This window comes from Chiloscyllium plagiosum, unplaced genomic scaffold (assembly GCF_037043375.1).
Source record: "Chiloscyllium plagiosum isolate Xiang-an unplaced genomic scaffold, Cpla_swu_hap1 HiC_scaffold_5, whole genome shotgun sequence".
NCBI classification, from domain to species: domain Eukaryota; kingdom Metazoa; phylum Chordata; class Chondrichthyes; order Orectolobiformes; family Hemiscylliidae; genus Chiloscyllium; species Chiloscyllium plagiosum.
In genome coordinates this window covers 132,243,874-132,265,768 of record NW_028270143.1, presented here as the reverse complement: position 1 = coordinate 132,265,768, position 21,895 = coordinate 132,243,874, and the positions used below count along the sequence as shown (strand labels likewise).

At 46.2% G+C, this 21,895-nt stretch overlaps 1 protein-coding gene across 7 annotated transcripts in view; it reads right to left on the bottom strand.

Annotated features, from left to right (window-relative positions):
- The window catches only part of LOC122550348 (uncharacterized), a 113,854-nt gene extending 92,219 nt beyond the window's left edge, over positions 1-21,635 (bottom strand). For all 7 annotated transcript variants that reach the window (XR_015757286.1, XM_087987677.1, XM_087987679.1 and 4 more), the window contains exons 1-4: positions 21,554-21,635; positions 15,028-15,157; positions 9,520-9,713; positions 8,711-8,820 (exon numbers count right to left, since the gene is read on the bottom strand). Coding sequence is in view for 6 of the 7 variants with exons in the window: in XM_087987677.1 (XP_087843803.1) it covers positions 8,711-8,820; positions 9,520-9,713; positions 15,028-15,125 (402 nt within the window). In the remaining variant the exon portion in view is untranslated. The remainder of the gene's footprint in view (positions 1-8,710; positions 8,821-9,519; positions 9,714-15,027; positions 15,158-21,553) is intronic.
- Positions 21,636-21,895: the final 260 nt, after the last annotated feature.

Genomic DNA, 21,895 nt, shown 5'->3' with positions numbered 1-21,895 from the left:
TTTTGTGTGGAGCCGCAGAAAATGGGGGAGATACTAAACGAGTATTTTGCATCAGTGTTTACTGCGGAAGATATAGACTGTAGGAAAATAGATGGTGACGCCTTGCAAAATGTCCATACTACAGAGGAGGAAGTGCTCGATGACTTGAAACGCATAAAGGTGGATAAATCCCCAGGACCTGATCAGGTGTACCCAAGAACTCTGTAGGAAGCTAGAGAAATGATTGCTGGGCCTCTTGCTGAGATATTTGTATCATCGATAGTCACACCTGAAGTGCCAGAAGACTGGAAGTTGGCTAACGTGGTGCCACTGTTTAAGAAGGGTGGTAAGGACAAGCCAGGGATAATTGACCAGTGAGCCTGATGTCGATGGTGGGCAAGTTGTTGGAGAGAATCCTGAGGGACAGGATGTACATGTATTTGGAAAGGCAAGGACTGATTAGGGATATTCAACATGGCTTTGTGCATGGGAAATCATGTCTCACAAACTTGATTGAGTTTTTTGAAGAAGTAACAAAGAGGATTGATGAGGGCAGAGAGGTAGATGTGATCTATATGGACTTCAGTAAGATGTTCAACAAGGTTCCCCGTGGGAGACTGATTAGCAAGGTTAGATCTCATGGAATACAGGGAGAACTTGCCATTTGGATATCGAACTGGCTCAAAGGTAGAAGACAGAGAGTGGTGGTGGACGGTTGTTTTTCAGACTGGAGGCCTGTTACCAGTGGAGTGCCACAAGGATCGGTGCTGGATCCTCTACTTTTTTGTCATTTTCATAAATGATTTGGATGCGAACATAAGAGGTACAGTTAGTAAGTTCGCAGATGACACCAAAATTGGAGGTGCAGTGGACAGCAAAGAGGGTTACCTCAGATTACAACAGGATCTGGACCAGATGGGCCAATTGGCAGAGAAGTGGCAGATGGAGTTTAATTCAGATAAGTGCAAGGTGCTGTATTTTGGGAAAGCAAATCTTAACACGACTTATACACTTAATGGTAAGGTCCTTGGGAGTGTTGCTGAACAAAGAGACCTTGGAGTGCAGGTTCATAGCTCCTTGAAAGTAGAGTCGCAGGTAGAAAGGATAGTGAAGGCAGCATTTGGTAGGCTTTCCTTTTTTGGTCAGAGTATTGAGTACTGGAGTTGGGAGGTCATGTTACGGCTGTACAGGACATTGGTTAGGCCACTGCTGGAATATTGCGTGCAATTCTGGTCTCCTTCCTTTCAGAAAGATGTTGTGAAACTTGAAAGGATTCAGAAAAGATTGACAAGGATGTTGTCAGGGTTGGAGGATTTAAGCTACAGGAAGAGTCTGAACAGGCTGGGGCTGTTTTCCCTGGAGTGTCGGAGGCTGAGGGGTAACCTTATAGAGGTTTACAAAATTACGAGGGGCATGGAATAGGGTAAATAGGCAAAGTCTTTTCCCTGGGGTTGAGGAGTCCAGAACTAGAGGGCATAGGTTTAGGATGAGAAGGGAAAGATACAAGAGAGACCTAAGGGGCAACTTTTTCACGCAGAGGGTGGTATGTGTATGGAATGAGCTGCCAGAGGAAATGGGGGAGGCTGGTACAATCGCAACATTTAAGAGGCATTTGAATAGGTATATGAATAGGAAGGGTTTGGAGGGATATGGGCCGGGTGCTGGCAGGTGGGACTAGATTGGGTTGGGATATCTGGTCGGCATGGACGGGTTGGACCGAAGGGTCTGTTTCCATGCTGTACATCTCAATGACTCTATGACAATATCGGGCCATGCCTGCAAGATGACAAAGGGAACGTAACACTTCAGGTCAGGAAACGATGAAAAGGTGATGGGGTAGGTCTGTTATTATAGACGAGTTGAAACTTTATTGCTGGAACAGCACAGCAGGTCAGGCAGCATCCAGGGAACAGGAGATTCGACGTTTCGGGCACAGGCCCTTCTTCAGGAATCCTGAAGAAGGGCCTGTGTCCGAAACGTCGAATCTCCTGTTCCCTGGATGCTGCCTGACCTGCTGTGCTGTTCCAGCAATAAAGTTTCAACTTTGATCTCCAGCATCTGCAGACCTCACTTTCTCCTCTGTTATTATAGATGATCCAAGTACAATAGACAGAAGTGACCTTCTAGACAAGAGAACATGCAATCTGTTTGGGTGGAGATGAGAGGTAGGAAAGGTAAGGAGGAACTTATAACAGTGGTTTAGAGGGCCCCTAACATAAACCATATTGTAGAACAGATAGAATTTATGGGGGCTTTTAAGAAAGGTATTTCAATAAATGTGTGATTTTAATCTACAAATTCCAGTGCAAGGGTGACCTGGAAGATAAGGTCAGAGAGATTCTTTCTTATGTCAGCATGTTTTGGAGTCAAAGGTTTTAGATTTGATACGATGCAAAAAAAGACAGATTTAATTGGTGACCTCATAATATAGACACCCTTAGGTAGCACTGCATGATTGAATTTTGCAATCGGGTGGAGGGAGAGAAAAGTGAATCTGAGACGAATGATTCTAAATTACATAAGGGTATAAAGATACAGCTGGTTGAAGGGAGTTAGGAAATGAGGTTAAGGGATGAGTAAGTAGAAATATATCCTTAAATATCTACCATTGTATTTCAGAATATTCCAAAAATAAACATTCCAGTGAGAAAGAAGGACACGTCATCTGGGGTTAACAGAGGAAATTAAAACTGGAAAGTAAAAATGCACAGTGGCAGGTCAAGAGATTGGGCAGACTACAAAAAGCAGCAAAGGAGGACTAAAAGATTAATGGAGAAATTACAATGAGAAAAAGCTAGTTAGAAGCATTAAAAACATAGCAAGAGTTATAATAGATATTTAAGAGGGGAGTGAGTAAGTGAGCCTTGGTCCTCTAAAGAGAAAAAGACAGATTAAATGATATTTTGCACCTGTCTTCACTGTCGAGAATAATTGTTAACGGCAGAGAGGAACAAAAGCAGCCATGCTCACCAGAAAAACAATATGGAGAAAATCACTGCATCTAAAATCTGTTGTTGGCAAGATGCAACTTGGAGTGCCAGGAGCCCTCACCAATTTACAATCTATTCCACCGACATGGATTAAGGGAACAAATGGAGGGCTACTAATTTCCTCATGCACAATGGTAAGGAGGAACGTAAGCTGCAAAGAGAACATAAGGAGTTCCCAAAGGAATGCAGACAGGTTAAGTGAGTGAGCAAAAATCTGACAGATGGAACATTAAGTTCAACAAATTCAGCCTGTGAACTCTCGCCCCTATTTTGTTTATTTGCCTTGTGCTGATTTAATTTGAATCTGTTTTCCATATTTTAGCTTGCAGAAAGAGATGTTCATTACATTTACACTCACTCTCATTGTCTCTTTTACAACCCTTACCCCCTCAAATCACATTTCTACCTCCTTTCAGTTGTAAAGGGTGAGTGATATCACAAATGATTAACTCTGTTTAGACCATAAGACGATTAGATATAGGAGCAGAATTAGGCCATTGAGTTTGCTCTGCCATTCAATCATGGTCGATTCTCAACCCAATTCACCTGCCTTCTCCCTGTAACCTTTGACCCCCTCAATAATCAAGAACCTATCTATCTCTATCTTAAAAACATTCAATGACTTGGCTTCCACAGCCCTCTGCAGCAAGGAGTTCCACAGATTCATCAACCTCTCACTGAAGAAATTCCTCATCTCAGTTCTAAAGTGCTGTCCTTTCACTCTGATCCAATGCCCTTGGGTCTTAGTCTCTGCTACTAATGAAAACATTTTCTCCACGTCCATTCAGGCTTCTCTGTATTCTGTAGGTTTCAATCTGATTCCTCCACTATCCTTCTAAGCTCCATTGAGTACAGACGCATCACGAATTTGAGCAAAGGATCCGGAGTCATGTGGAGGCCGGACTAAGTAAGGACAGCAGATTTCCTTCCCTGAAGGACATTAATGAATCAGATGGATTTTTTGTTTGCAACAATAATTGATCACTATCCTTGAGACCAGTTTACAATTCCAGATTCATGAACTGAATTCCAATTCCATGATGATGGCAGCATCTGTGGAGAGACCCATCAGAAATGGGTGTCACTGGGGCTGAAATGTTAACTCTGCTTTCTCTCCACAGATGCTGCCAAACCAGCTGAGTTTTACCAGCACTTTGTTTTTGTTTTAAATAAAAGGCATACTTGTTACAGGAAGGTTTTCGGGTGACCCATGAGATCAATTCCTGCAATGAGGGGGCTTTCCTATGAGGAATGATTGAGGAGATTGAGTCTACACTCTGAGATTTAGAAGAATATAAGGAAATCTTACAGAAAATAAGAAGATTCTTGACAAGAAGAGATGCTGCTTCCAACCAAGGGAAATTTAAGACAGGAGATTCCTGGATTGACTTGCAAGTGTGGGTTAAGGCAAGATGAGGCGAAATTTCTTCACACAGAGGAAGGTGATTCTTTGGAATCCAGACAGCAGCACAGGGATAAATGTGGAGCATACTGTGCAGAATCTTATCTGGCACACAGGAAGATGGTTGTGGTTGTTGGAGCTCAGTCATCTCAGCTCCAGACATCTCTGCAGGAGTTCCTCAGGATAGTGTTACAGGCCCAACCTCCAGTTGCTTCACCAATGACCTTCCCTCCATCATAAGTTCAGAAGTGGGGATGTTTGCCTCCAATTACACAATGTTCAGCACCATTTACAACTCCTCTGATACTGGAGCAGTCCGTGTTCAAATGCAACAAGATCTGGACAATATCCAGCCTTGGACTGACAAGTGGTAGACAATATGCACACCACACAAGTGCCAGGCAATGACCAACTCCAACAAGAGAGAATCTAACCATCACCTTTGATATTCAATGGCATTGCCAATACTGAATCTCCCACGAACAATACCCTGGGGGTAATCATTGATCAGAAACTCAACTGGACTCACCAGTTTCCTCCTACAGTCCATACATGTGCAGGTTGGATGAATTGGCCATATTAAACTGCCCAGTGTACAGGGATGTACAGGCTGGGTAGATTAGCCATGGTAAATGTGGAGTTACAGGGATGGTGTGGGTGGTTTAGGATGTTCTTCAGAGGGTTGGTGCAGGCTTGATGGGCCGAATGGCCTCTATCTGCACTGTAGGTACGCTATGATTCTATTTAAAAGCAGTGGCTGCAAAAGTAGATCAGAAGCTAGGAACACTGCAGCAAGTAACTCACCTCCTGACTCCCCAAAGCACGTCCAACATCTACATGGCACAATTCAGGAGTGTGATGGAATACTCCCCACTTGCCTGGATGGATGCAGACAAAGCAGTTCACGCTTGATTGGCACAACATCCACAAACATTCACTTCCTCCACCTCCAAAACTCCATAGCAGCAGTGCGTACCATCTACAAGAGGCACTGCAGAAATACACTAAGGCTCCTTAGACAGCACCTTCCAAATCCATGTCTGCTGTCATCCAGAAGGACAGGGCAGCGGATACATAGGAACACCAACCCCTGCAGGTTCCCCTCCGAACCACTCTGTCATCCTGACTTGGAAATATATCACCATTCCTTCAGCATCACTGGGTCACAATCCGAGAATTCCGTCCCTAACATCAATGCATAGCAGATGGACTGCAGTTGTTCAAGGCGGCAGCTTACCATCACTTTCTCAATGGCAACTAAGGATGTGCAATGAATAGTAACCCAGTCGGTGAGATCCACATCCATGAATGAATAAAACAAGATATTCAAGACAAAGGTTGACAGATTTCTGAGCAGCTAATGCCTTATTCAGTGATAGACAGGTTCCAAAGACCAAATGATTTGTCGAGCTCCTTTCTTATGCTCGGTCCTGGTCTCTAAAGTTCCTCTACAGAGAGCCAGGATTCACTGTACAGGAACTCTAGTACGTCGGATGGAGCAGCTTTTGTGCATGTATGCAGGAGGGTTTTCCAACACAGTATGTCGAAGGGCCGATAAGAAGGGAGGCCACACTGGATCTGGTGCCTGGTAATGCACCAGGCCAGGTGTTTAAATTAGTGGTAGGTGAGCATTTTGGAGACTGTGACCATAATTCAGTTACGTTTAGTTCAGCAATGGAAAGGGATAGGTACATGCCACAGGACAAGAGTCATCAATTCGGCAAGGGCAATTATAATGCGATTAGACAAGACTTAGGATGCATAGAATGGGGTAGCAAAATGCAGGGGATGGGGACAATCAAAATGTGGAGCTGGTTTAAGGAACAGATATTGCCTGTCCATGATAGGTATGTCCCTGTCAGGCAGGGAGGAAGTGATAAGGTAAGGGAACTGTGGTCTACCACAGAAATCACATCTCTTGTTACGAAGAAGAAGGAGGCAGCTTATGGGACGATGAGACGAGATGGTTCAGATGAGGCGATGGAGAGTTACAGATTAGCTAGGAAGGATTTAAAGAGAGAGTTAAGAAGAGCAAAAAGGACATGAGCAGTGTTTAGCAGGTAGAATAAAGGAGAACCCTAAAGCTTTCTATAGATATGTGAGGAATAAAAGGATGACTAGGGTAGGAATAAGACCAAAGACAGAAGTGGGAAGTTGTGTGTGGACCCTGTGGAGATCGGAGGGGTGCTAAACGAATATTTTTCACTGATTTTCACTCAGGAAAAGGATGATATTGTAGGGGAGAAGAATGAGATATGAGATATTAGACTAGAAAGGATTGAGGTTAGTAAGGAGGAGGTTTTATCAATTCTAGAAGGAGTGAAAGTAGACAAGTCCCCTGGGCCGGATGAGATTTATCCGAGGATTCTCTGGGAAGCTCGGGAGGATATGGCGGAGCCTTTGGCCTGGATTTTTGAGTTGTCATTGTCTACAGGTTTAGTACCAGAGGACTGGAGGATTGCAAATGTTGTGCCCTTGCTCAAGAAGGGCAATAGAGATGACCCAGGTAATTATAGACCAGTGAGCCTTATTTCTGTTGTAGGAAAAGTTTTGGAAAGGATTATATGAGATAGGATTATATGAGATAGGATTTATAATCATCTAGCAGGCAACAATTTGATTTTAGATAATCAACATGGTTTTGTCAAGGGTGGGTCATGTCTCACAAACCTCATTGAGCAATTTGAGAAGGTGACCAAGCACGTGGATGAGAGTAGGTCAGTTGACGTCGTGAACACGGACTTCAGTAAAGCCTTTCATAAGGTTCCACATGGTAGGCTGTTGGATAAAATACAGAGGCACAGGATTGAGGGTGAGTTAGCAGTTTGGATTAGAAAGTGGCTTTCTGGAAGAAGGCAGTAGGTGGTGGTTGATGGAAAATATTCAGCCTGGAGTCCGGTTACTAGTGGTGTGCCACAAGGATCTGTTTTGGGACTACTGCTGTTTGTCATTTTTATAAATGACTTAGATGCAGGCATAGGTGATTGGGTTAGTAAGTTTGCAGATGACACTAAAGTCGGTGGAGTGGTGGACAGTATGGAAAAATGTTTCAGGTTGCGGGGGACTTGGATAAACTGCAGAATTGGGCTGAGAAGTGGCAAGTGGAGTTCAATACAGCTAAATGTGAGGTGATTCACTTTGGTAAGAATAACAGGAAGGCAGAATACTGGGTCAATGAAAAGATCCTTGGTAGTGTGAATGTGCAGTGGGATTTTGGAGTCCATGTATATAGATCCCTGAAAGTTAACACCCAGGTGGATAGTGCTGTTAAGAAGGCATACTGTGTGTTAGATTTTATTGGTAGAGGAATCGAGTTCTAGAGCCGAAATGTCATGCTGCAAATATACAAAATGCTATTGCGGCCTCACTTAGAATATTGTGTACAGTTCTGGTTGCCCCATTACAGGAAGGATGTGGAAGTATTGGAAAAGGTGCAGAGAAGATTTACCAGGATGCTGCCTGGTCTGGAGGGAAGATCTTATGAGGAAAGGCTGAGAGACTTGAACCTGTTCTCATTGGAGAGAAGAAGGCTAAGAGGGGATTTGATAGAGACATACAAGATGATCAGAGGATTAGAAAGGGTAGACAGTGAAAGTCTTTTTCCTCGGTTGATAACGTCAGCTTGTACGAGGGGGCATAACAACAAATTGAGGGGTGATAGATTTAAGACAGATGTCAGAGGCAGTTTCTTTACACAGAGAGTGGTAAGGACGTGGAATGCCCTACCTGCCAACGTAGTTAACTCAGCCACATTAGGGAGATTTAAACAATCCTTGGATTGCTGTGGGCTTGTGGCGCAACGGGAACATGTCTGACTCCAGATAAGAAGGTTGCGTGTTCAAATCACGTCAGTCTCACTGTGCTTAATTGAAGCTCAATTTTTTTTTTACTGGGTGGCTTGTTGGTCTAGGGGTATGATTCTCGCTTTGGGTCTTGCCAACTTTAAGTACATTTAAGTTGTCATTGGACAAACATATGGATGTACATGGAATAGAGTAGGTTAGAAAAGGCTTCAGATTGGTATGACAGGTCGGCGCAACATCGAGGGCTGAAGGGCCTGTACTGCGCTGTAATGTTCTACGTTCTAAGCACACGGATGATGAGGGAATGAGCTTAGATGAGTTCACAGGTTGGCACAACATCGAGGACCGAAGGACCTGTTCTGCGCTGTATTGTTCCATGTCCCATGTTCTTGGATAGAGATTTGTTGCTTACAGAGCTAGGGAACTTCTGAAATCGATTCCATGCTGGCCATTCACTACTCCATCATTTTCTTAACAAAACCTTTCAGCATTCCTCCATTAAAGCATTTTGAGAATTCACTTTCAAACAGATTTACCATGAAGTAAAATTCAGAGTTGGGCTGACGGACTCTCTCCCCTCGGTCCACTTGAGAACCCTGCGGATGTCCAAACGTCACTGTATCACCTTCCTTCAGGATGACGTCACCTAAGGTCACAGGAGACAACAGTCATATTTACAGAGTCAAACTTTCACGTCTGCCTCCTCCCTCTCATTTCACTCCACCCCAGCAGGTAAGGGAAACAACTCTCAAACAAGACTACTTGGATATAGATCCCAGGAGACGTTTTACTGGACAAATACAGGGAATGTACGGTATTATGAGGAAAGCATAGATAGGCTAAGCCTGTATCCGCTGGAGTTTAGAGTGTCAGTGGTAACTTAATTGAAATATACAAGATCCTGCGAGGACTTGACCAGATGGATGTGGAAAGGATGTGTCAACGTGTCAGAGAATCTACAACTGAATAAAACTGTTTAAAAATAAGGGATTGAATGAGGGGTTTTTTTTTTGCTCTTAGAGAGTTGAGTGTCTTTGGAATTCCCTTCCTCAGTGTTTGTAGAATCTTTAAACATTTTTAAGATAGAGGTAGATAGATTCTGGATTACCAAGCAGTGAAAGATTATTAGAATATGCAGACATATAGAGTGGAGGGTTAAAACCAGATCAGCCACAATCCTTTTGAATGGCACAGCCAAGCGGCCTATACTTGTTCCTTGTTCATATCACTGTATAAATAAAAAAAGTTTAAAAACTAAAGGACAATAGGTTTCAGATCCTGGCCTGGCCCCCAGGTGCTCCTACCGGCCTGCCCTGATCCCTGCACCAGATGGAAGTACACTCACTATCTATGCGGCAGTCATTGATGTAAACTCCAGAGAAGCTCGAATCAACTAGCCGGTGCTGGTTATTCTGCAGTGAACGGATAATCCGGGCGTGGGTCTTGGAGATAGTCCTGCGCCTTGATTCCTTGGCAGCACTGAGGACGTAATCGACGACATCACCATTCCTTCCAATCAGAGTCACGCGCTTTCTGAAGCTGGGCCAGGTGGTGTGGGGGAAGGAAGAGTGATAGGAGATGAGATTAAAATCTGATATTGAGTGATCAACATGCAAGAGAATGGCCAAAGTGAGGCTATCAAATCCTAGATCTGGGCATCTTTCAACCAGTCAGCTTTCGCAGAAAGTGCTGTCTCCTTACAGTCCACTCAAGGATCATGCCTCGCTTTAACCAGGCTGGCCCACAGGCCCCAGGCCTCGCTTTAACCAGGCTGGCCCACAGGCCCCAGGCCTCGCTTTAACCAGGCTGGCCCACAGGTCCCGGGCCTCGCTTTAACCAGGCTGGCCCACAGGCCCCAGGCCTCGCTTTACCCAGGCTGGCCCACAGGTCCCGGGCCTCGCTTTAACCAGGCTGGCCCACAGGCCCCGGGTCTCGCTTTAACCAGGCTGGCCCACAGGCCCCGGGTCTCGCTTTAACCAGGCTGGCCCACAGGCCCCGGGTCTCGCTTTAACCAGGCTGGCCCACAGGCCCCGGGTCTCGCTTTAACCAGGCTGGCCCACAGGCCCCGGGTCTCGCTTTAACCAGGCTGGCCCACAGGCCCCGGGTCTCGCTTTAACCAGGCTGGCCCACAGGCCCCGGGTCTCGCTTTAACCAGGCTGGCCCACAGGCCCCGGGCCTCGCTTTAACCAGGCTGGCCCACAGGCCCCGGGCCTCGCTTTAACCAGGCTGGCCCACAGGCCCCGGGCCTCGCTTTAACCAGGCTGGCCCACAGGCCCCGGGTCTCGCTTTAACCAGGCTGGCCCACAGGCCCCGGGTCTCGCTTTAACCAGGCTGGCTTACAGGCCCCGGGTCTCGCTTTAACCAGGCTGGCCCACAAGCCCCGGGTCTCGCTTTAACCAGGCTGGCCCACAGGCCCCGGGTCTCGCTTTAACCAGGCTGGCCCACAGGCCCCGGGTCTCGCTTTAACCAGGCTGGCCCACAGGCCCCGGGTCTCGCTTTAACCAGGCTGGCCCACAGGCCCCGGGTCTCGCTTTAACCAGGCTGGCCCACAGGCCCCGGGCCTCGCTTTAACCAGGCTGGCCCACAGGCCCCGGGCCTCGCTTTAACCAGGCTGGCCCACAGGCCCCGGGCCTCGCTTTAACCAGGCTGGCCCACAGGCCCCGGGCCTCGCTTTAACCAGGCTGGCCCACAGGCCCCAGGCCTCGCTTTAACTAGGCTGGCCCACAGGCCCCGGGCCTCGCTTTAACCAGGCTGGCCCACAGGCCCCAGGCCTCGCTTTAACCAGGCTTCCTTTCACATCTCAGGTCTTACTCTGGCCCACTCTGCTGCCGCTGATCATCTGACATACCCTCCCAGAGGACAACCTGTCTGCCAAACACTAACAGGAAAACAAACAGCCTTTTGCTCCCAGGACTGGAAGACTCATTTATGAATCTACCTCTTACAGTCTCGAAAAATCTTTTAAAATAAACAAACAAAGTGATCAAGGAAAGAGGAAACAACAATTTGAATTCCTTGATGAGTTTCGCTTGGCATTATTTGCTGCAGAGAAATGGTCAGGGAGATTAACATTCAAATTTTGAGGATCTCCAGAGAGGTCGTGAGCGGATCAGAAACTCAATGTTACAGCATTCCATTGTGATTAATTCACTCCACTTGGCCTCCAAGTGTCCGATCCCTGTATTAATCAGATTTTCTGATAGCTGTCCAAAGCTATTGCTTGCTATTGTAAACACTTTAATACTGAACATTCTTTCGCACAAAACTGGAAACACTGGTTCCAAGCTAAGATATGGTGACTGCAACATTAACCAGCCTTAGTAACCGATGGGAAAACAATCAAGGTTTTTCTGCATGCGTGTTTGCGCTCGGCTGGAAGTGGGACAGGCACACTTCATTTCAGGCACAGTGCACAGTCATGACAACTATCTGCCAGATTCAAACAACCTTTGGAAAAGCACAGACAATGAATAAGAAATATCCCTCTCTATAACTGATGCCCAGCTGACAACACATAAACAGCGAGAGGGAAAACGAAAAGAAAGAAAACATCCTACGCACTGAGCTTTCCCTGTTTTCAATACACCATACCGAATTTTAATTTTCTCGACAACAGAACCACAGAAATTCACCGTCATCTGACAATCTCACAGCAGTGCAAAGATCTGAATGTGATCCAGGAAAATAATTGATAAACTTGGCACCTCTAAAGGGTAAATTCCAACATGGACTGTTTGAGCTGTAGGGTCTGCTTCTCTGTGAATGGTACAAAAGTTATTCTGTATCTAACCCCGTGCTGTTCCTCTCCTAGGAGTGTTTGATGGAAACTGTGTAGACGAAGCTTTACCCGGTATCTAGCCCCGTGCTGTCCCTGTCCTGGGAGTTTTTGATTGGGACAGCGTAGAATGAGCTTTACTCCCATATCTAAATTTGTGTTCTGCTTATACTGCTCTAATCATCAGACAAACAGACTGACAGATCAGTGGAGGGATCGCCAGATCAAAGGCAGATAATTCTGAGGTAAAGCTCAGTGTTGACGGAAACAAACAGCAGCGTTCCACAGATCAAGAAAAGATAAATACTGCGGATGCTTAACGTGAAATAAAACAAAATGCTTGAAATACTCAGTGGGTCTGACAACAGAGTTAACATTTCAACACAGACATGACATCTTCAGTAATCAAATAATAGATCCTTGGGATTTCAAGGGGTAACAGAAGCATGAAGAAAAGCTATTGCAGGTTATTCTCGAGCTATCAATGCAATGGAAACAAGTGAAGGGCAATCCCACTGAAATAGAGTCATAGTGATGTACAGCACGGAAACAGACTCTTCAGTCCAACCCGTTCATGCTGACCAGATATCCCAACCCAATCTCGTCCCACCTGCCAGCACCCAGCCCATATCCCTCCAAACCCTTCCTATTCATATACCCAACCAAATGTCTTTTAAATGTTGCAATTGTACCAGCCTCCACCACTTCCTCTGGCAGCTCATTCCATACACGTACCACCCTCTGTGTGAAAATGTTGCCCCTTAGGTCTCTTTTATGTCTTTCCCCTCTCACCCTAATCCTATGCTCTCTAGTTCTGGACTCCCCCACCCCAGGGAAAAGACTTTGTCTATTTATCCCATCCATGCCCCTCATCATTTTATAAACCTCTATAAGGTCACCCCTCAACCTCCGACACTCCAGGGAAAACAGTCCCAGCCTGTTCAGCTTCTCCCTGTAGCTCAAATCCTCCAACCTTGGCAACATCCTTGTCAATCTTTTCTGAACCCTTTCAAGTTTCACAACATCTTTCCGATAGGAAGGAGGCTAGAATTGCACGCAATATTCCAACAGTGGCCTAACCAATGTCCTGTACAGCAGCAACATGACCTCCCAACTCCTATACTCAATACTCTGACCAATAAAGGAAAGCATACCAAACACCTCCTCACTATCCTATCTACCTGCAACTCAACTTTCAAGGAGCTATGAACCTGCACTCCAAGGTCTCTTTGTTCAGCAATACTCCCGAGGACCTTACCATTAAGTGTATAAGTCCTGCTAAGATTTGCTTCCCCAAAATGCAGCACCTCGCATTTATCTGAATTAAACTCCATCTGCCACTTCTCGGCCCATTGGCCCATCTGATCAAAATCCTGATGTAATCTGAGATAACCCTCTTCGTTGTCCACAACACTTCCAATTTTGGTGTCATCTGCAAACTTACTAACTATATCTTTTATGCTCACACACAAGTCATTTATATAAATGATGAGAAGTAGTGGACCCAGCACCGATCCTTGTGGCACTCCACTGGTCACAGGCCTCCAGTCTGAAAAACAACCCTCCACCACCAACCTCTGTCTTCTACCTTTGAGCCAGTTCTGTATCCAAATGTCTAGCTCTCCCTGTATTCCGTGAAATCTAACCTTCCTAACCAGTCTGAATGAAACTCTATCTGCTACTTCTCATCCCATTGGCCAATCTGGTGAAGATCCTGTTGTAATCTGAGGTAACCCTCTTCGCTGTCCACTACATCTCCAATTTTGGTGTCATCTGCGAACTTACTAACTGTACCTCTTATGCTCGCATCCAAATCATTTATGAAAATGACAAGTATTAGAGGACCCAGCACCGATCCTTGTGGCACTCCACTGGTAACGGGCCTCCAGTCTGAAAAACAACCGTCCACCACCACCTTCAGTCTTCTACCTTTGAGCCAGTTCTGTATCCAAATGGCTAGTTCTCCCTGTATTCCGTGAGATCTAACCTTGCTAAACAGTCTCCCATGGGGAACCTTGTTGAACACCTTATTGAAGTCCGTATAGATCACATCTACTGCTCTGCCCTCATCAATCCTCTTTGTACTTCTTCAAAAAACTCAATCAAGTTTGTGAGATATGATTTCCCACGCACAAAGTCATGTTGACTATCCCTAATCAGTCCTTGCCTTTCCAAATACATGTACATCCTGTCCCTCAGGATTCCCTCCAACAACTTGCCCACCACCGATGTCAGGCTCACTGGTCTATAGTTCCCTGGCTTGTCCTTACCACCCTTCTTAAACAGCGGCATCACATTAGCCAACCTCCAGTCTTCTGGCACCTCACCTGAGACTATTGATGATACAAATATTTCATTAAGAGGCCCAGAAATCACTTCCCTGCCTCCCATAGAGTTCAAGGGTACACCTGATCAGGTCCTGGGGATTTATTCACCTTTATTCCTTGACAGTCTCTAAATGCAACAGTTCGGAACAACTTGTCTTTTCCAATTGCCAATGTGACTTGATGCTTCACCCTCTCCAACCCTGAATCTCTCTGAATGTCCCATAGAAAGCATTCTATTTCTGGGTACATCACAGCTTGGTATGGCTACTGCTCTGCCAAGGAACATAAAACGGTATAGAGAGTTGTGAACACAGCCCAGTCTATCACACAAGCCAACTTCTCATCCATTGACTCCATCTATACTTCCCGCAGCCTCAGAAAGGTAGCCAAAGACCCCTCCATCCCAGTTATAATCTCATCCAATCTCTTCTCTTAGGCTGAAGATACAAAAGCTTAAACACATGTACCAGCATGTTTAAGAAGAGCTTCTTTCCTGCTGTTATTAGACTGCTGAATGGATCTGTCAAATTTCAAATCTCACATTATCTTGCTTTTTGTGCACCTTCTTTGCAGCTGCTAACTTTGTATTCCTTGTTCTGTTCAAATGCCCTATGGTCTTTGTGTGGTATGACGCGCCCGTAGTGCACACAAAACAAAACTTTTCACTGTACCTCGGTACATGTGGCAATAATAAATCAAATCAAATCAAATCAAATCACAGCCCTTCCTGATACATCGGCATGTAACTCACTCAATCAAATTGGCGATGTCTGGGAGTGATGCTCTACGTCCAATCCGTCGAAGGTGATACTGTGGAAGGCCATCACTGTTGGTTCGATGGGGTGGCATATTCAGTGGTCTGCTTGTCCCCACGTCTGGGCCTGAAAAGAAAAAGACAAGGATAGGAGGAGACTATTCAGCCCCTCAAGCCTGTTTTGTCATTCAATTAGACCACGGTTGATCTTTTCCTCGACCCCAGCTATACACTTCTGCTCCAAATCTCTCGATTATTCCAAGCCAGTCCAAGCAATATTCATTTCTTTTTGCAACCCCAACACCACCCCGCCAAAGAGAATGTTCCAGGTCTCCCCCCACCCCCTCCTTTCTGTGAAGAAATGCTTCCTGACATCAGTCCTGGTCAGATAGCTCAGGTTTTGGACCCTCTCCACGAGAGGAGTGGTAGATGGAGTTTAATTTAGATAAATGTGAGGTGCTGCATTTTGGAAAGGCAAATCAGAGCAGGACTTATACACTTAATGTTAAGGCCCTGAGAAGCGTTGCTGAATAAAGAAACTTAGATTTAGACTGCAGATCTAGTTCCTTGAAAGTGGAGTCACAGGTAGATAGGATAGTGAAGAAGGCATTTGATATGGGTTTGCCTTTATTAGTCAGTGCATTGAGTATAGAAGTTGGGAGGTCATGTTGTGGCTAGACAGGACATTGGTTTGGCCACTTTTGGAATACTTCATTCAGTTCTGGTCTCCCTGCTATTGGAAGGATGTTGTGAAACTTGATGGGGTTAAGAAAAGATTAACAAGGATATTACCAGAGTTGCAGGGTTTGAGTTGTAAGGAGAGGGTGAACAGGCTGGGGCTATTTTCCCTGGAGCATCAGAAGCTAAGGGGTGACCTTATAAAAGTTTACAAAATCATGAGGGGCATGGATAGAATGAATAGTCAAAGTCTTTTCCCAGAGCAGAGGAGTCCAAAACTAAAGGTCTTAGGTCCAAAGTGAGAGAAGAAAGATTTAAAAAGGGATCAAAGGGGCAACTTTTTCCACACACAGGGTGGGGCATGTATGGAATGAACTGCCAGAGGAAGTAGTCGAGGCTGGTACAATGACAACATTTAATAGGCATCTGGATGGACACATGAATAGGAAGAGTTCAGAGGAAATTAAACTAGATTAATTTAGGATATCTAGATGAATGGGACAAAAAAGTCTGTTTCCACATTGAACAGCTCCATGACTCTTGCAGATAGTTTCTCCATGTATATCTTTTAATCATTTTGAACATGTCAGTCAGCTCACTGCTTATTCAACAATACACAGGAAACAAGCCTCAACTCCATAATGCATCATAACAATTTAACTCTCTTTACCATGGGATCATTCTAGTTCGGCACTTCCTCTTAAGGTCAATCTGTCCTCTCTGACCTATGATGCCCAGAACAGAACCCGCAAACTCCTGCTAGAGTCTGATCAGAGATTTGAATACAATTGAAGCTTCACTTCCCCCAATAAAGGCCACTACAGTATTTGCCTTTTCAATGGCTGCGGTTATCTGGCAGTTATGTCTCTCTCCCCCTCCACAGATGCTAGCTTCTCCCCACTCAGAAACTACTCTCCATTCATCTCTCTCAGAATCAAATTTCTCACAAAACTCTATCTGCTACTCCTTGGCCCATTCTCTCAGATCCTCCTGTTACTGTTCATAGACTTCAGTTCTGCATTTAACCCTATCAGTCCTCAGCACCTGACTGGAAAGCTGAGTCTTCTGGGCCTAAATATCTCCCTGTGTAACTGGATCCTAGACTTCCTGACTGGGAGACCTCAGTCAGTCTGGATTGGGAACAGCATCTCCAACACCATCACACTGAGCACAGGGGGCCCCTCAGGGCTGTGTCCTCAGGCCATTGCTGTTCACCCTGCTGACACACGACTGTGCAGCGAGGCACAGCTCAAATCCCATCATCAAGCTCGCTGATGATACGTCTGTAGTGGGTGTCATTAGCAGGAACGCGAGTCAGCATACAGAGAGGAGGTGCAGCAGCTAACACACTGATGCAGAGCCAACGACCTGACTCTGAACGTGGACAAGTCGACAGAGATGGTTGTTGACTTCAGGAGGACATGGAGAGGATCATCGGGGTCTATCTCCCCTCCACTGCAGACATTTACACCACACGCTGCATCTGAAAGGCTAAGAGCATTGTGGAAGACACAACACACCCCCCACTCAAACTCTTCTCCCTCCTGCCATCTGGCAGAAGATACCGAAGCATTCGGTCTCTCACGGCCAGACTGTGCAACTGTTTCTGCCCCCAAGCCATCAGGCTCCTTAACATTGTATGATCAGATTCTCTTCCATCTGAAACTCTTTGCATGACTTCGAATTGCTGCTAGGACAATGTCTGTTATTTATCATTCTGCTATTACACTGCACTTTGTCTGTTTTACATTTCTTATGCACTTATGGCAGTGTACGAGTGTGTAGTTTGTGCTGTCCATGTAGCACCCTTGGACCTGGAGGAACGCGATCTCATTTTACTGTATATGCCAGAAATGCCAAATAAAAGTTACTCTACTCTACTCCTTACTGGGTCTCCTAATGTCATCTGACCTGCAAACGCGATGACACAGTTCTGTGCTTCAAAATTCTTACGTTTTTTGTGAAAAGCTGAAATCCCAGTAGTGATAAATTATAATAGCAGGGGTTACGTTGACACTATACAGGACTTTGGTTAGGCCACAGCTGGAATACTGTGTGCAGTTCTGGTCACCAGGTTACAGGAAAGATGTGGTTACACTGGAGGGGGTGGAGAGGAGATTCACCAGGATATTACCTGGGATCGAGCAGTTTAGCTGGAAAAAGAGGCTGGATAAACTCAGGTTGTTGCCTTTCACGCTGGGAGGTTTGAGGAGGATCTGACAGAGGTGTATAAGCAAACTTTGAGAAGATTTGTAGCTCAGGTTGAGGTTTTGGATGTAGGTTTGCTTGCTGAGCTGGAAGGTTCATTTCCAGACATTTCGTCACCATACTAGGTAACATCTTCAGTGGGCCTCAGGCAAAGCACTGCTGAGGTGTATAAGGTTATGAGGGACATGGTCAGGGTGGAGAGGAAACAGCTATTCTTCTTAATTGAAGAGTCAGTTAGGAGGGGTATGCTTTAAGGTGAAAGGTTTAAGAGGGGATTTGAGGAAAAGTGTTTTCACCCAGACGATGATGGGAATCTGGAATGTACTGTCTGTGAGGGTAGCAGAGGTAGGGAAACTCACAACCAACACATGAACAAGCACTTGGAATGTCATCGTATTCAAGGCTATGGGCCAAATGCTGGAAAGTGGGATAGTACAGATGGTGGTGGGTTTTTTTATGTGTTGGTACAGTTTTGATGGAGAAAAGGACTTTTTCTCCCAACTCATTCCTGAGGGGTGGGCGACACTAGCTTGGCCAGCATTTCTTCAACATCCCTAATTGTCCAGAGGACATTTAAGGTCAACCACATTGCTGTGGGCCTGAAGTCACACATAGGCCAGACCAGGTAAGGACAGCAAATTTCCTTCCCTAAAGATTATTAGTGACCTAGATGGGCTTTTCCCCTGACAATCAGCAACAGTCATGGTCATCGTTATACCCTAATTTCCAGATTATTACTTAATTCAAATTCCATCACCTGCTGTGGCAGGATTTGAGCCCAGATCCCCTGAACATTACCGGAGTCTCTGGCTTTATCGTCTAGGGATAATACTATTAGGCCATCGTCTATTCCCTCTTTTGCACTCTCTGACTTTATTATGATTCTCTGATCGAAGGAATCCCATGTCACATCTCACCATTCGCAAGATTCCAAATCATATAGGGGATCATCTGGATCCTTCACAGCTGTACCAACCCTGTTCAAAACCTGTCCATTTTTGTGACACACAAGCATTTCTCTTGCCCCGAAAACCCTACAATCAGGTCTTCCTAACATTTATCTCCAGTTGCCTCTTGAAGACACCAATGCAATTTGATTCCATCTCCCTTTCAGGCTTTTCAGGTTGTGTTCCAAAGCCAACAAGCCTTCCTGCAAGTGAAGGGATATCTTAAAAACCTTGAGTTGATTCATTAATCATTTTAAAATCATGTTTGCTGAAGATCAGTGTAGTGGCAATAGAGCAAGAAGTTGCCAAAGGATACATCTGGATATAGATCAGTTGCAGATATGGGCCAAGAAATGGCAGATGGAGTTTAATGCATCTGCCATCTGGAGGGTGGCACAGTGGCTCAGTGGTTAGCACTGCTGCCTCACAGCACCAGGGACCCGAGTTTGATTCCACCCTCAGGTGACTGTGTGGAGTTTGCACATTCTCTCCGTGCCTGCGCCGATTTCCTCCAGGTGCTCTGGTTTCCTCCCACAATCCAAAGATGTGCAAGTCAGTTGAATTAAGTCAATTAAATTGGCCCGCAGCATTAGGTGCTTTAGTCAGGGGTAAATATCGGGTAGGGAAATGGTTACTCTTCGGAGCGTCAGTGTGGACTTGTTGAGCCAATTGATCTGTTTCCATACTGTAGGGAATCTAATCTAATCCAGGTAAGTGCAATGTGCTGCACTTTGGGGATCAAATATTAAAGAAAAGTATATAGTTCACAGTAGGACCCTGAAAAACATTGGTGCACAGAGGAATCTTGTGGTTCAAGTCCATAGTTCCCTGAAAGTGGTCACACAAGTAGGTACAGTGGTAAAAGGTGGTACATGGCATGCTTGCCTTTAATGATCACTGAATTGAGTAAAAGAGTCAGGATGCCACATTGTAGCTTTATATGGTTAGGCTGCACTTACAGTATTGCATTCAATTCTGGTCACCATCAGGAAGGATATGGAGGTTTCGGAGAGAGTGCAGAGGGGTTTAACAGGCTGCTGCTTAGATTAGAAAATATGAGCTGTACAGGGAAGCTAGAAAGACTCAGGTTGTTTTCCCTGGAGGCTGAGGGGAGACTTGATAGAAGTCTATAAAATTATGAGATGCCTAAATAGGGTTGACCATCAGAATTTTTTTCCCCAAAATTGAAATATCTTATACTAGGGGGCACGCATTTAAGGAGGGGGGAAGTTCTAAGGAAATGGGAGTCTAGAACACGTTGATAGGGGTAGTGGTGGAGGCAGATAAGATGGGGGCATTTAAGGGACATTTAAATAAGAACATGAATATACAAGGAATGGAGGGATACAGACCAAGGACAGGCAGAAGGGATTAGTTCGATTTGGTGTCATGTTCAGCACAATTTTATGGGCCAAAGGCCGTTCCGGTCCTGTACTATTCTAAGAAGACTGACCCTCGCCAGTGGAACAGTATCTCCTTACTCTCTCAAAATCATTCACAATCTTCAACACTTCTTTTAAACCTGCTCCTTAGCATCATCTCCAAGATTAATTCCAGCTTCCCCACATTAATTGATGATTCTGATTCTTTATCTTTGTGTAAATATCCTTTGCGACCTCTAAGGCCCTGATAATCCTATCCTCCCTAATGTGTGCTGCCCAAAACTGACAACAATAGAGTATACTTTCTTAACTGGGACAGCCACCTTCAAAAATTCCAACTCTTTTGCAAACCCACACACTGTGGTTTCTTTGAAATCCTGCAAATGATCCCATGTCGCTGAAGCTCACTGAGAATGTTCTGGAACCTAACATTGCATCACCTGCACCAAACCAAAGTCCAGGAACATCAACTGAGCAACCCTGCCCCCAGGTCACTGCACATCTTACTGCAAACCCCAATCACTGCCCAGGAACACTACCCACAGCTGCCCTCAAAGCCCCTCTCAGAGACACTACACCTATCTGGGGTATTTTCCCTTTTTCTCACATGAATTTGTGCCCCTGGCACATCACCCAAAGGGAGTATCCCATCAGGATCCACTCACCTAAACACACGGTCTCTCCCTGAATAACAAATCCCACCCCCAGGGGTATTGATCCCACAACAACCCAACCCCCCCAGGGAATACACAGCCCTGCTCCCAACAAGGGCAAGCCCCCAGCCCCAGGTGGTACTGAACACCCCCCCCCCACACCCAGCAGGTTGTCACCCAGATCACCCCTTCCCCCACCAAGGAGCCCCACTCCCCAGGGGTATTCACATCACCTCAACTAAGAGCCCGACACCAAACAGGTAGTGATCTCTCCTCCCAACAAGACCCCACCCCCAGGGTCTCACCACCCCCCCCCAGGGGTTCTCACCACCCCCCCCCAGGGGTACTGACCACTCCCTCCCAAAGCTTGTCACCCCTCCCCCTCCCGGGACACTGATAACCCCTCCCCTCCCAGGGGGTATTGATTCCTCCACCCTCCACAGGGATACCCCCCCGAGGCAATTACCCCCCACCCCCCGGGGTATTGGTTCGTTCCTCCCCTCACCCTCAGGGGTATTAATTCTTCCCCTCACCCCTTCCTTTCCACCCCACCCCCGCCAGCCGGAACCCCGCCTTGCCCTTGCCGCAATGTGCACCCAATCATTGGGCTCAGTCTCTTTTGACTAGGCCGCACCGCCCGCCACGCGGTACCTACCTCCCTGAGCCTGAGCTCACAGAGAGTGAGACTCCGATAGCTCCACCATCGTCGCGGGACTGGCCCAGACAGTCTTCCCGCCCAGCTCCAACCTCAGCTCTGACACCGAACCCCTCTGTCCCGCCCATTTCCACCTCAGCTCCGCCCCAAACCCCTCTGCCCCGCCCCAAACCCCTCTGCCCCGCCCACATCCACCTCGGTTCCGCCCCCAAATCCCTCTGTCCCGCCCATATCCACTTCAGTTCCGCCCCCAAACCCCTCTGCCCCGCCCACATCCACTTCAGTTCCGCCCCCAAACCCCTCTGTCCCGCCCCCAACCCCTCTGTCCCGCCCATATCCACT